The sequence below is a fragment of the Apteryx rowi genome, unplaced genomic scaffold (genome assembly GCF_003343035.1).
Source record: "Apteryx rowi isolate R43461 unplaced genomic scaffold, aptRow1 scaffold_209, whole genome shotgun sequence".
Lineage (NCBI taxonomy): Eukaryota > Metazoa > Chordata > Aves > Apterygiformes > Apterygidae > Apteryx > Apteryx rowi.
The window spans coordinates 715,383-730,926 of record NW_020448408.1 but is presented as its reverse complement, the minus strand read 5'-3'; the positions used below and the strand labels follow the sequence as shown (position 1 = coordinate 730,926).

General features: G+C 37.2%; 1 protein-coding gene across 1 annotated transcript; it reads left to right on the top strand.

Annotated features, from left to right (window-relative positions):
• Positions 1 to 448: 448 nt before the first annotated feature.
• TGDS (TDP-glucose 4,6-dehydratase) lies at positions 449 to 13,732 on the top strand. Its single transcript, XM_026064101.1, has 12 exons — positions 449 to 553; positions 1,778 to 1,844; positions 2,318 to 2,386; positions 3,898 to 3,988; positions 5,112 to 5,254; positions 6,826 to 6,924; positions 7,907 to 7,966; positions 8,843 to 8,886; positions 9,177 to 9,342; positions 9,862 to 9,920; positions 12,028 to 12,125; positions 12,534 to 13,732. The coding sequence occupies exons 1-12, from the start codon at positions 477 to 479 to the stop codon at positions 12,632 to 12,634; spliced, it is 1,074 nt and encodes a 357-aa protein (XP_025919886.1). The 5' UTR covers positions 449 to 476; the 3' UTR covers positions 12,635 to 13,732.
• Positions 13,733 to 15,544: the final 1,812 nt, after the last annotated feature.

Here is a 15,544-nt window from a genome sequence, read left to right as displayed (position 1 = left end):
AATGGGAGCCGCGCGCGAGCACTTGCCGCGAAAGAGGGCGGGGCCAAAGCAAACTAGCACCTGCCCCGCCCCCTTTCCTGCCGTTTCCTCTGCCACACGGCTCCGTTTCGCTGCTGCTACGACGTGTCCGTCGCTGTGCTCGGCCGTAAGTTGACCCAGCGTCGTAAAAACGCCACGGTCGCCCGGAACGGGGCAGGGGGGAGCTAGAGCCGTGACAGGTCCGCCCTGTGCGCCCTCGCCTGTGCCACGCAGCAGTCGCTGGAGCTCGCCGCAGGGACAGCGGGCTCGGTTGTTTAGGCGCGTGTGGGGAGGGGAAGGACTTTTTTTTTCTCCTCCCCCCTCACTTGGGCTCTCGCAATCACTATGACCTTCCCCGTGAAATGTGAGGGCAAAGCTAAGGCGGCGGCGTGGCGGCGCGCATGCGCGGTAGGGAGCCGGCCCGCCAAGTCAGCGGGGGCTGCCGTAAAGCGCGGACGATGTCGGAGGCCCCGGCGCCCGCGGCGCCGCCGGTCTTTGAGAAGCGGCTGCTGGTGACGGGCGGCGCGGGGTTCATGTGAGCCGGGGGCCAGCGGGGACCCCGGGCCGCGGGTCTCCTCCTTGGGGGCGGGGGGTGGGACGTGGCGGCGGGCCCGGAGGGGTTGCGCTTCCTAACGGCGAAGCGGGGCCGGCGCCCGCCCGGTTAACGGCCGCGCCGCCTCCCCGGCGGTGCCCCAGGCCGGCTGCTGGCGGCGCTGCCTCGCCGCCGGGTTGGGTTTGCCTGTGCGCAGCCCGCCGGGACGCGGCCGTGTCTGTGCAGGGCCTGCTCGCGTCGCGGAGTTTGGGGCGATCAGTGCTGCGGGGTGAGCGGGGGCCTCCCGGCGCTGACGGTGGGGCGGGGGGTGTCAGCCTGGCCCCAGTCACCAGCTGTCGCTCAGCCTGAACGCGGGGTGGCTGTGCTTTGGGCCGCTTGCCACTTCTCTGCTCTGCTCCCCGGTGCTGTAGGACAGGCGTTAAGGTGTAGTCTTAAGTCTGAGCCCGTCGGTATGCTCGGAGGCTGGACCCCTGAGAGGACTAGGTTTTGGTGTGCAGCCCCTAACTTGGGGCGCTGGGGAGGGGAATAAACCCTGCCAAACCTGAGCTCTCGCATAGCATCTGCAAAAACAAAAACAAACAAAATCGGGGAAGGTTCTTCTGTTCTCATTTACTCTGCAAATAAATTGGTAAATGAGGGGAAGTCAGGCCAGGAAGTAGTTTTAATCTGCTTGCACAACAGCAGTATAGGAAGCTGGATATCCATTTGGGAGAGGCATGGTATGTGAGGGAGCCTCTTGTACACAGGGCTGTGTACCAAAGAGATGCATTTCAGTCCTTACTTCTCACACCTAGGAGTAGTGATGGAGAGTAGATTGTTGAGAGTCGGTATTGCAAGTAAGGAGAGTTGACTGTTTTGTTATTTGTATAAACTTAAGAGCCTAAGAGTGTTTTAGAAAGAGAATTGGATATAACACATAACAGGTTTGTTCTTGAGATGGTTGTGAGTGCTGCTTTCTTTTGTGGTAGCATTAACTTCTCCAGTTTTTAGTTCCTTAGCAGTATGTGATTATGGGCATGATCAATGTTAACATATTTTAAAATGTATTCTTTTTTTTGGTGAATTCCAGTTTCTCCATTTTTGAGTGCAAACTTCTCTTCCCACTCAAGCCAGCCCATCTGATATTATTAAAGTTATTTCTTATTTTTTTGTTACTTTAAAATGAAGTATATAGTTGTAAAATGTGTGTTTTTCTTCTATCCTCAGTGCTTCACATGTAGTTGTGTCTCTTGTAAAAAACTATCCAAACTATCTGATTGTAAATCTGGATAAGGTAAGTGAGTTTTTGCCTTCCTTGCTAAAGAAAACTTTGTTTTTAATGGTTTTTAACTTAAACTGTCATGCTGATTTTTTTTTCCTGTTTTTTTTTTTTTGTATTAAATTACTGTTTGTTTGTTTTTTCTTATGCAAAAACAGTAACTCACCTGCTGATCATGCTTATAATGCTATGCTCACATGTAGTAGTACATAATTATGTACTACTGTTACTGGAAAAAAATAGAAGGAGGCTTTTGAAGTTCTAAGCTTCTGTTTAGCTGTTAAGAATTTTTGAAGCTGATATCTTTCAAACTTTTGCTTTTTTAAAGTTTCATCATGTTTTCTTGCAAAGTAGCTTTTCTTCTGAAAGAAGGTTTTACATTATTTTCAAACTTACTTGAAATACAAGCTTAATTAAGTTGGATCTGAGCTTGCTTATTCACTTCAATGAAGACTATTTGATGATATTTTGTGGGTATTTCTCTTTAGCTCGACTACTGTGCAAGCTTGAAGAATCTTGAAACTGTCTCCAAGAAGGAAAACTATAAATTTATCCAGGTGATAAAGCCTTCTCTTCTAGAAAACTTAAGTTTGGGCAGAGTTTCATATCTTAGTATAAAGGTAATGTGGTCTCCATAGCTCCCCAAAACGGAAGCCACTACTTCCCTTTATGATACAGTTGAGATTACTTCTAGTAATTCATTGTCATTGTGTGTGGCACTCAGATGGACCTACCAGCATTTTCTTCATCTGTATACTCAATTYATTAATAAAAATATTCCTGCATATTTCACCAACTGTGTATGTGGAGATCAGCTTTCATGTGGTACAAGCCAAAGTCTACATCTAAGAATATTTTTAGAAGAAAATTATTGATTTATACAATTTTATTGAAAGCTATTTCTTTAAAGAAAGAGGAACATATCCAAAAAAGTAAGATCAGATTTGAATTTCAGTTAAATAAATGGAAAACTGAGATTCAGCCTGCAAGAGTTTACGAGAAACCTAGTAGCATGAATAGTGATAATAATGATTAATAATTCTATCAGTTTAAAAGCAATTTATGGGCCTGAAGTATTTGCTGGAGCATTTCAGTTCTGTTCAGGGCTGAGAAATAGGTAAATCAGTTTAACTTCTTCCCATTTTTGACATACAGTGCTTCTTAGAGGCTGTTGTTTAGAATTGTTGCTTGAGAACTTCTCAAAATGTTGGTGCGTTGGAACTATTTCTAGTTAATTGCCTTGTTTTTGAAAATACGTGAGTAATCCTCCCCCTCCCTGTAACATCCCTTCTTCTCAGGTCCCAAATAGCTTTTCTTTAAGCTAAGCCAATTGATAAATATCAAAAACTTCTTCTCAGCTTGTATTTAGCTTTCAAAGCTGCTGCTGCTTCTGTTTCAAACCAAAGAATGGCTCGAATGTCAAACACTTGACCTTTTTTTCCAAATATATCAGTTGTTTTAATAATAATAATAATAAAAAATTTTAAGACACTTGTCTGCTCTGTTGAAAGAGAGAACCACTTCACCTTCTATAATGCCACTAGGTGTCACTGTCTGCCAGCCAGACTCCAGTAACTTCTTTATTTGGTGTAGGAAATTGTCATTACAACTTCAGTATTCAAGGTGCATGCTACAATTCTGTGCGTGTTTTGGGGATGATCTTGTTTCTAATGTTAAATAATAATGCAAATCCTGAAATGAAGTAAATATGATTGAGGCTATTGCCCAAAATTCAATTGGGAGCCTTACTTATATGCTTTCTTTTACTTATTTATAGATATTATTTTATTTAAAAATTTGGATGCGAATATCTTATTTGCTCTTCCAGGACATAATTTTGTGTTTTGGTTGGACAGTTTTATTTTCTGTTATTGCCACTAAAGAAAAAGCTGAATAATACTGTGGGTCAGATATAGAATACATGTTTTGGTTTTGGAAACCTACTCTTACTGCAGAACTCTTTCCTTTGCTTCCTTTGTAATGGTTTGTATTATGTGACACTTGTTACAAATTAAAGCTTACTATTTTGTTATCAACAATTTTATTAATAATTTTTTTTCCTGTTTAGGGGGACATTTGTGAACCTCATTTTATAAAAGAGCTTTTTGAAACTGAGAAAATTGATATAGTCCTTCATTTTGCAGCCCAAACACATGTAGGTGAGCATTGCCACATGTTTTGTTATTATGTTCATGAGATGCATTTGTTTGAAATACTCTATTGATACTTTTCATCCTTTTCCCCTTCATACAAAACAAGGATACAGAATCAACTGTATCCTTGTACCAACTAATATCCTTGTACCAATTGTATCAGCTATATGATTCAAGGTCTCATGGCATTTTTAACTTTTAAGAGGTTTACAGCTTTAAGTGCTTCATCCAACTATTATCCTTTTTGACCCCCCATAAATGATAATATTAATTTTTTACATTACGCTTTAAATTTTGTCTAGATACACACATGCAATTGACACTGTAACAGAGGAGATAAGAAGACAATTGAAAAAAAGAGTTCATATGTAATCTTTTTAGTTTTTACTTGACTGGATCCAACCATGAAGAAAAAACTACAGCGTAGAAGCTAAGAGGGAGGTGTCAAGATTCTAGGAAGAGATAAAATTAATTATACCTAAAAAATGCCTATTATAGATTACCACTATTCAGTAAAGCTGTTAATGAGAAATATCCCTATGATATTCCTTTCATCAYGAAAAGAAGTCCTTGAAGTATTTTCCAGGAAAATACTTTACTTCTCAAAATTGGCAAAATTGATGTGCACAGAGTCATTATATCAGTGGCATAATTCTAAGAATTAAAACAGTTACTAGTTTATTAACAGTAACAGATACATATTACTGCGTATTACAACTGTGTTTGAATGATGCTTTTCTTACTGAGGTTGGCCCTTCCTGGAGGAAAGTTATTCTGCCACTTAAAGTTGATTTGAAACAGCATTAGATAACTTTAATGCAAATGTCTGTAGACAGCAAACTTTTGCTCCTGGTTGTGGCCTCTTTTTAGGACCAAATATTTTGTCTTTAAGTAGGTGTAGAAAACTAAGAGTTCTTCATTTAATGATGACCTTGCAATCTGTCAATCAAATAATTAGTGATAAAGTACCACCAACAGTCTTGTGTCTGTGTTGCTGCCTCTTATGATTTAATAGGAAGCCATATCTTATTTTAATGGTTGGTTGTATCTTGCTTGAACATTATTTTTTTTCCTTCATTCTGTTGCCTAATTTAATCGTAATTTTGGTTTTTTGTTTTTTTTTTTGTAGATCTTTCATTTTGGCATGCCCTGGAGTTCACCTATGTGAATGTTTATGGCACTAATGTGTTGGTTGCTGCTGCATATGAAGCCAATGTGGAGAAGTTTGTCTATGTCAGTACAGATGAAGTATATGGAGGTAGCATTGATGAGGTGAGTTTGAAAGTGCATGAGAGTTTTTCTAGCTTTGCTGGATTTGGTATTGAAAATCATACATAAAACAAGTAATTTTCCTCTGTAAATATATGACCTCTGAATTAATCTGGACAGTGCTTGAACTTGTAAACAAGCATAGGTTGTTTGTAGAAAGATGAGTATCAAAACTGTCCTTAAGGTTTTTCATAGCATGTTTTAAATTGAATGCATGTTACTGTGAGATTAGGGTTGTTAATGACATGTGACTATATCTAAGAGGTAGTATCAGAGGAATGTATTATACAAATTTTACTTTAGAGCATTTGTGTGACTTCAGTAATGCACATAGCTTGTTCTTTTTTTGCTCTATCTTGACTGTGAACTTGACATGCAGGGAACTGGTTTTATGCTCGAGCTGAAATATTAACAGAATTGTAGATACTGATATATCATACAGGAAAGGATTCCTGCATTAGTGGAAGAGGTATGCAGATGTTTTATTGTTCTGTGAAAATCTTTTGATTCTTGTCCATTTATGACTGACCTTAATTCAGGAAAGGAAAGCTTAGTTCAGTAAAAAGATTACACATGGTTGTCCTTTTAAAGGCATAAATAATGACAAAAGTGCCTTGTGCCATAATCTGTGAAAACATTAATATATTTCAGAAGAGTTATGCGCTTTCTTATTGTTTCAATGTCTTTATCAGCTCCTTCAGCACAACTTAAATCTATAGGCTTTAGACACCTAGGATATTGTTTTCCTGTGTGTAGACCAGTGGTTTGGCCAAGATAACTTTAAGTGAACTTTTTCTGCCTCTGGGCCTTGGAAAGATCCCTCTCATTTGTCTGGACTTATTCTCTTTGCAAATCAGCTGGTCTTAAAGAGAYTTTTCAATAAAAAGTCAAAAAATCTTGGTCAATTAATTTCAGAGACAAAGGTCAGACAAGAACTGTGAGTGTTTTGTTCCCATGTTTAGGTGATTATTGAGTTGCATCTCAGCTGGTGCAAAGTCCCTCCTTCCTTTGGTCCAATATTGTGTCCTTTTACAAGTGAAGAGTGACTAAAATGGTTGAGGTGTGTCAGGATAGCCACAAGGCTATCTGTTTGGGGACAGGACAGAATTGTTGAAGCTTTACTTTAGAGGGCTGTGCATTGAAATTCTGCGTTTTTCTAGAGAAACAAAGTTTATAGACAAGGGAGAAAGAATCCATTTTATTTGGAACTGAAAGYTCAATTTTCTAGCCGTGGTGCTCAGTGGCAATGTGATTTTGAAGAGGATTGCACCTCTTTGTGGTGATGCTGATTATTTTTTAAGATAAAAGCTGAGGACCTGCTACTATGAGGTATTCTGATAGAAGTATAAAAATACTACCACTGATATTCTGGCCACTTCTAGTGCTTGATAACTAGACCATCTTGTGTTAATCCTCTGCTTTAAGTGGAAYGGTGACTTTCTCAGACTGTTGTTCTTAGATGTTTGTGGATGTCCATTTCAGTTGCAGCTGTACTTTTAATGTGAAGTTTTGTAACTTTCTAAGACTATCTGGTCAAAAGAAATTATGCAAAGTTTTTTTTCTTTTGGTTGTAGGAATTTGACGAATCTTCACCAAAACGTCCAACAAATCCCTATGCCTCCTCAAAAGCAGCTGCAGAATGTTTTGTTCAATCTTATTGGGAAAGGTACCAAGTAAGTTAATGCAAGCTTCAAAACTCTAAATCCCATACTTAACAGCATCCATACTATATGCATTAAGGGGGTATAAAAGAAAAATCGGTAAAGATAACACGGTGCCACCTCTTTCCTGGTTGCTGGTTTTGTAGTTTGGTTGGATCAGTGGATGTCCATCACTCTTATTTGTGGAGATAGCGCAAGGGGGTGGGAAAAGGTCAAGTATTTTCAAACATTCTTAAAAATGTGAACTGTAATGTCTAAAATGTTCTCTTTGATAAAATGTTTAAAAGAACATTAGCAATTTGAAAAACTGGGTTAAGCATGAAGGAAATCTGTTTATATAGAAGTAAAATATGCAAAATTCTAGTTGCATTAAGGATTGGATTATAGTGAAACTAAAAAAAGAGAAAAGGAAAGAAAAAATTAAACTGATAAATATTATTCAGGTCTGTTTAAGTAGAAGTATTTAATTTTAATGCTTTAGGTTTTTTTTTTTTTTCCCCTTGGTTTTTAAATGTCCTTCTGCAAAGTTGCTTTTGACACAAAGTTGACTTGAATATGGTGTTAGTAACTCTGAAGACTTTACCTGGAATAAGAAATAGTAAGCAAGTCTCTAGTCAACCATATGCATACACACACATATATATACACACAACTCTCCCCCCCTCTCTCCCCCCCTCTCTCCCCCCCCTCCCCCCCCCTCTATATATACACACACATGTATGTATGTGTAGGTATGTAATGTTCTGTGGTTGATCCCTAACAAGACTGGGAAATTAGGAACATTTGTCGCTAATGTTACATGACAAGCTGAGAAGACTAGAGACCCATGTGTATGTGACAGAAACTTATATAGCTTAATTTATTAATGTGCGTAACGGACTTCAGATTTTTGACTGGGCGCTACATATGTTATTAATCTGCAGGAAGCTACAGATTTTTACTCATAAATACTTGATTTCTTATGTAATCACATGCATGTTTAATGTTCTTTAAGTTTCCAGTTGTTATCACGCGGAGCAGTAATGTTTATGGACCACACCAATATCCAGAAAAAGTAAGTTAAATGCATGCTTTACTCTGAGCTTCGGTACAGTATAAATCGGGGGTTTAGAGTGATTTTTTTTTTTTTCTTTGTAAGAATGAACTAATTCTTCAAAAAAGTATTGTCTTGCAAGTGCGTTAGACGGTGCTTAACTGTGCCTGTATGTTTTGGTCTCATGCTAATGCATCAACATGATCGATGCTTTATTGACATCCAGAACACATGTATAAGTTAGAGCTTTTCAGATATCTACAAGACTGTTGCCACAGTAACTGTTCTGGAATTTAACTGTCATGTCTAGCAATGTCTCTCCCCACTTCCCCCCCCCTAATTATGTTAATTCACATTTTATGTGCTGTCATTGGGGATGTTAAATAACTGAGATAAGCATCATTTTAAAAGGTAAACTGGGAGAGAGCAATATATCAGGTATAAAAGCTGGTGTTCCAACCTGTAAGGCCGATAGATAAAATGAACCTATAGCAGTCAAATATGGGGAGAAGTGCAGCAAAATGACATGTGTTTTTTTTGCATTTATCCATACTTATCTTGCAGGGGCTTGTACTCTTAAACAAACTAGCTCTTCTGCTGCATATTTAATATTAAGCTTGTTTGTATTCTGTAGAATTGTTATAGTGACTTTATTTCCTGTCTTGAACTTAAGAAAAAGCAACTATAGTGTACAAAATACTCTGCTTACACCAGGAAAAAAGAATACTTGCAATTTCTAGGCATGATGCATCCTTTGACTAGACTTTTTAAAAAAACGTAAAATACTAAAGATTATTAAAATGCTTGATGATACTTACTGGTGAAGCATCATATTCCTTGTGGAATAACAGCTTCTAAAATAAGTTGGAGTAACAGGTTTCTTGTTTAACTGTTTAGGTTATTCCAAAGTTTATCTCTTTGTTGCAACAGAACAGAAAATGGTATGTAACTTGCTTTTTTTTCTTTGTGTGGTATTTGTGCTACAGAAACTGTGTCATAATTAGGTAGTATGGCTTGGAAAACAATTTCTTAACTATGTTATGACTTGCTTTAGTAATTTTTTTTTTTCCAAAAGAGTTTAAAGATTGTATGCAAGTAAGCTATTTAATTTAAGACACCTTCATGTAACTTTAAATAGAAGCATTCAATTTAATAGTTTTCATTTTAAGCAGTTTTGCTGTTAAAAGATTAATAAGCATCTTCTGCCTTTTCTTGTTTTTTTTTTTTTAAGCTGTATTCATGGTTCTGGACTTCAAAGAAGGAATTTCCTTTATGCGACTGATGTGGTAGAAGCATTCCTTACTGTCCTGAAGGAGGGGAAGCCAGGTGAAATTTATAACATTGGAACTAATTTTGAGATGTCCATTGCCCAACTTGCTAAGGAGTTAATCCATTTAGTGAGTAAACAGTTGTTATACTTTTTCTTAGCAGTCAGTGTACGTGTGAAGAGTTGTACTGTAAACCTTTTGTAGCACTGTGAGATAGTTAAGTGCTTGAGGTGGGAAAGGTCAGTTTTGAAAGTCTTAGTGATGTGCTACCCTTTCTGTGGCAGCTATAGTATGTAAATGCAGTACAGGCTATCATGCATTGTATTACTGCATCAGCTCTCCTGAACAGGGTGTAAGGGGTATAATGAGTGAATACTGTTTGACTTTTCATGCTGTCTATCTTAGTTTTTGTTTGAGAATGTGGCACTATTAAACTTTAAGTTATAAATGTTTAAGAGCTTGGATGAGGCAGAAAAATATTGGAATTGTTCTAAATAGTTTTGATAATTTTAGCAGTTTGACAACTCAGTTTAGGCAAAAGACAACTTCCCTTGACAGAGTTAAATATTGATAACAAATCTAATTTTTAAATGTATATAAAAAGGCAGTGTAAGATATGTGGGTTCTCCCTCCCTCTCCCCCTAACAGATAAAGAAGACCAGCTCAGAATCTGAAATGGAGCACTGGATGGATTATGTCAAAGACAGGTAAGAAATAGCAAAGCATACGCAGGATAGTTTTATTCTGAAGGCTTCTGAGTCTCTTGCTCAATATAACTCTTCTGTGAAAGAGTTTCCGCTCTGCAGAAGGGGAAAACTCTCGAAGGAGTAAGAGCTGTTTTGCATTCGTAACTTCTTTTTATGGATTTTACATCTATGAACTGTACAGAACACTTTATAGAAAAATATGAACTCTATTTGGATCTTTAGGTCAGAGTTTTGTATTTAAGGGGAATATGTACTGCTGACCTCCAAAGGCTGACTGTCCTCAAACTTTGTTCAGACTTCTCAGTAATGAAGTCTGCCCTAGGAAAGGGATAGTTTTTGCACAGTAGCTAAAGCTTTTCTTAATGACAGTTTTTTCAGTACTTTGTTGTATTCTGCATCACTTTGAGATGAATCCCACCGTTTCTCATCTAGCTTTAGTATTTTGAAGTTAATGGAGCTAGTTCAGATTTGTGTATGCTTTATAAGACTCACTTTCCACAGAGAGAAATAGGCACCTACATAGCGTAGTTAATTTTAGTAATTTCAGCTTAAGATAGTAATCTATCTCAAATGTAAACTTTGAGGTGCCAAAGTTAATGCAACAACAAAAATAGATAACTTTTATAAATATGCTTTTTGCTGGATACTTTTTTGTCCTTAGTTTCAGGCTTGGTTTGGCTCTGTTCCTCTATTTGCATTTCTTCTCTGCAGCAACAATGAGTCTCTGCTTGCTTTGCATCTCTCTATTGCTCTAAAGCGATCGGATATAAGATATCTACTCATTGCAGTTAAGTAGTATTTTGGGCTTTAGAATTCTTACCTGTGGCTGTGTTGGTTTCATCAGGAGTTAATGTTTTGAATCACCTTTTTAGGAAGCTTGTTGACTAAAGGAAGTAGTACTGCTTTAGTTGTTTACCTTCTGTTCATATTTGGATTGATATGTTCTATTAGCTTGGGATTTATATCTTGACAGTGACTTTAAATGTACTTTTTTTTTTTGAAAAAGAAAGCATTTTCCAGAATCTGGTTTGAATATATCACAGGAACTTTGTGAACAAATTGCATTTGGCTCATATATGAGCATTCAGTAGGTCTCACTGTAATTCAGACTGAAACGTTTCTTGATGTGTATTAGGCCCTGTCCTCATTTGTAATTTACTGGAGGGAAAAAGAACATYTTCTTAAGAAAACAAACCCTCAAATAAAACGTGGTGGTCTTGATAAGAATATGAACGCTGCCTCTAATCTTCCAAATAAACATAAATGCACTTGGGAAAACTAACCACATAGGATGTGTCTTTTAAGAAACAATTTTGAGGCTTTTATAAAGGATTTTTAAGATTCCTTGTTACCAGTTACTTAAAGAATTAATAATACAACACCTAAAGGGCATAGAGGTTACTTGCCATGGAAAAATTAGTCCGGTTTTTGCTTCTGAGTTTAACATTTTTAAATACCTCAGATAAATGGTTTGCTTCTCTCTGTACATATAACTTAACTATTCAGTATTTTAGTGCCAGTACTGTGGGAATGCTAGACTAGACTGCCTAACTGTCAGATTGCGGCAGTAGAAAAGTGTGCAATACTTAAATGTAGGGAATCTTTTTCAGCGTTAACTCTTGCAGCTTTGGATTCTACGTATTCAGTATTACTAAGTTTATCCAGCTAATGAGGCACTACAATGACAATGCTTTGGAAGTCTATATATAATTTCAAATCTGAAGGGTGTGAATGTCTGTAGGCTTCTAGGATGAAAAATGGAAACACTGATACTGGAAAACACTGGCTTGTGTAACAACTGCCTGAGGAACTGCACATGTACTGATTAGCACAATTATGTTGGCAGAGATTGGATTTTGCCAAGAAGGCATTAATTCATATTTATTCTAGTCACTTCCAAGTAGACTGCTCAAACTGAATTGTGGCAGTTGTGTGCAGCTACAATAATAGATTTTGTGAAAGCAATATAATCTGTTCATGTTATGGGAATCTTCAAAATTGAAGCATATGTAATATGATGGCTTGAAGACAATGTGAAGTGCTGTGTTTCTAGTTAATAAAGCAATCTAAGCAAACTGTTTTGCCTGTGCATTTCATACTTTGTCAGACCCACCAATGACCTGAGATACCCAATGAATTCAGAAAAAATGCACAACTTAGGATGGAGACCTAAAGTGCCTTGGAAAGAAGGAATAAAGAAAACAAGTATGACTACCTTTTATACTAATTGAATTGGATGTGATGGGAGGATGAAAAGGGAGAGGGGGAAAATGGGTATATAACTTAAAGAGAAGCTAAGGAGAATGAACTTATGATTTTAATTTTGCGTAAAATGGGCTCTTCTTTAAATAGTGAATTTACCAGTTTGTTTAAAAAAAATTAATCACAGTACAATAGCATCAGGTATTAGAACTAACTTCTCTTTTTAATTCTAGAATAAGTCTTGGATTAGGACTCTGTAAAGAAGAAGGTAGATATTTGGGATCTGACTGAATAACATTTTGTATAAAGAATTATTATTCTGTTGTTACTCTTGCAATACCTGTGGAATCTTTGACTTTCCCCGCTGTTACCTCTGTTCAATTTGATTCACCAACATTCTCTTTGTACTAGTTGAATGGTACAAAGAAAACTTTCACAACTGGAAGAACGCAGAGAAAGCTTTGGAGCCCTTTCCTGTGACAGAGCCGTTTGCACAGCTTAATGTTCCATAAGGTGGAAGAGGACCTGAAGGAATTTATTCTACCTCACACAGTCTTTTCTTTGAAGTCTGCAATCAAGTGACCACACTGAACTTTTTAGGTACTCAAGATATGTGAACCATTATGAGTAGAGAACTACAATACCGCATGACTTTGGAAGGGCTTTCAGCACTTTATACGTTTAACCTGTTAATTTCAGCTCTTGGTGCAATATTATATCCTCATTAGGTATTAATTTTCTTTTTTTAAAGAATTCTACAAGATGAAGAATTTTTATAATGCTGTAAACTTATATAGCTGATGTCAAACCTGCCTTATTCATTTAGAATAAGAATATTGTGATTACGACTATTAGGACTTCCAATGAAAATTTTTATTAGTTCTGAAATCTTTTATCTGTATTAGTCTGTTTTTGCAGTGTAATATATTTCTTCTGTCACAGTGAAGAGTTCTGCTTTATTTTTAATGAAGGGGAAAAGAAGCTGAAGAATATAACTCAATTGCTAAAAGCTAGATATCAATCCCAGATGCTTCACAATCCTTTTCTGTGTTGGAGCAGTATTACTTTCTGTAGATGACTGTTAAAAGACTATTATCTACTCTAACTTTAAATGTCTCTCCCTTCTCCCCCCTTGCCTTCTCCCCCCCCCAAAAAAAAAGGGGGGGGGGAGGGAGCAGATGTTATCATTGAATTTTTTGGAAGTTTTTTTTTTTTTAACTTCAGTGTCTGATTTAGATGTCATCTGTTTACTGTACTATGGACTCTGTTAATTTCCTTCTTCCTTATCTCTTTAACTGTAACAAGCTTGAAATACTGTAACACAGCATTCAGGTGATGCATCTTCCTTTGATATGAGGATCATGTATGGAGAAAAGCTTAAACAGTGTTTTTTTTGTTTTTATTTTTTCCCCACTCTTTAGTGAATTGTGGGTTGGCACACCTTATTCAATGCAGTGTTTCACAAGTCTTCTGTCACATATTTTTTAATGATGAAACAATATTTGAGTTTTCATGTAAAATTTTGTGAGGAAACTTCAATTCTGTAAATGTGTCAATGAGATTCTTTTTCAAAGTTGATTTATTAATAAAAGTTACTGTGTTTTTTGTTTGCCTGGCTCTTCTCAATGAATTAATTAAGCTAGGCCTGTACATATGAGCTGAAAAAGTAGGCGATGGTGTTTTTGTATTAGTTAACTCTTCCCCTGTCCTGAAGAAAAGCATCTTCACTACTTTGACTTTGAGGTGACATAGATAAGTAGGGAAGACTGCTCCATTCTTTAATCACTGTAGCTTTTGTACTTTGTACAATCTCCAGTGCTTTGTTTCTGTGGCGTGAGTTTAAGACCCATTGCTTCCATGGGGCTAAAAAGCTACCATGTACTCAAACTTTGCTGGCTTCTAAGGTTGTCTCTTGATTATTATATTGACACTGCTGCAAATTCTCAAGTCTCTCAGGAAAAATTACAGTTAACTCTCAAAACAGATATTCGCAGTAATCTTTCCCTCCACACCCTAGATGTAGGAAGAATGCCTTAACTTTGCCCCTGCTAGCATTACAATAGCAACTGGACACTAAAACTTAATACCACCTGATCGATCTACCTTACAGGTAATGCTGCTTTTGGACCCATAATACCTCCAATTTCATTGCGCCTCTGTGGCACTGCTGATAAAATGTCACTCTTGCTTGGTAAGATTCACCTTAAAAGAAGAATTTTAAATAGTAAGCTTCTAGACTTACCTGTGCAACAAATACGTATTATGAAGTCTAGGAACATACTGTTGAAGATAATTTTTCTGTGACAATGTGGAATGATAATACTATTCTTTACTAGAATTGCAATACGCTTGTATTTTGGGGGTTTCTTGTACTTGGTTTGGTAGCCAAAGCCTTTATTTGCGAAGGGCAGAAATTGAAAGACACCTATATGTTACATTCTATTAGAATATTTTGCATACTGGATGCTAAGGCTAAGCTTGTACCACTGAATCATTTAAAACTCATTGTTAAACAGACTAAAAATTGCTGGTAATGTTCAAGTATGTTCTTAATATCCACATTTTCTTCAGACAGAGAAATATCTATCCTGATAATTTTGCATTTTACAAATCTATACCAGAAATAGCTGCAAAGATGCATTTTTAGCTATGCTTAGGCTTACTATGGCAGCTGCACTAGGTGAGATGCAGTAAAAATAGAGCTCTTTCACCTCTGTTCATACGAAAAGACTGGATATAAGAAGCATCTTTCTCCTTTAGAATACCAGAGTCTTTCGGAAAAATAAAAAATCAATTAGCTTGTGATAAAGTGTTACCAAATCAGAGGAAAGGTGTAGTCTGATTGGTTTATTGAACAGATCTTTAGAAAGTATTCTGAATTTTTAGAAGATGAAGATAGTCTTTAATGACATTTCTGCAACTGTCTAAACAAGCAGTATTATTACAAAAAGTGGATTTTTCAAGAGGATCTATTAATTTTTAATGGCAAGTATTCTAGTTTACATAAATGTTTTTGAAGATTTAGTCCTTCCAAGTTTTTGAGATCTTGCCTTGGTGTTCCTACTTATCTCTCTCCTCCCCCCCCCCCCATTTCTTTTATGCAGAAGGCTTTTGCTTTGAGCTACTTAGATACTGTAGATCAGGTTGCCTTAGCAGGTGAATGCTCTGGGAGAAACTGCTTTTTCAGGGAAAAGTCTTTTTACTGTTAAATAAAATAGCTTGTTTTGCTATTAGCCTTCTGGCTTCTGCTGTAGAAAGAGACAGACAAAGGATGAACTGGTGAATTGCTAACGTGAAGTGTAACAATTTTTGCTTTATTTCTCTTTTTTATTCAGGAAAGGTAAGAACATTTGTGCAGAACACAAAGATAGTGATATAAAATACAGTGAGCAAGGCAATCTTTGGCTCACTTTTCTCAAGGT

Coding starts and splice junctions, on each gene's coding strand:
- TGDS (XM_026064101.1), top strand. CDS start 477: ATGTCGGAGGCCCCGGCGCCCGCGGCGCCGCCGGTCTTTGAGAAGCGG. Junction 3,989..5,111: donor TGCAGCCCAAACACATGTAG/GTGAGCATTGCC, acceptor TTTTTTTTGTAG/ATCTTTCATTTTGGCATGCC. Junction 9,921..12,027: donor ATGGATTATGTCAAAGACAG/GTAAGAAATAGC, acceptor ATACTTTGTCAG/ACCCACCAATGACCTGAGAT.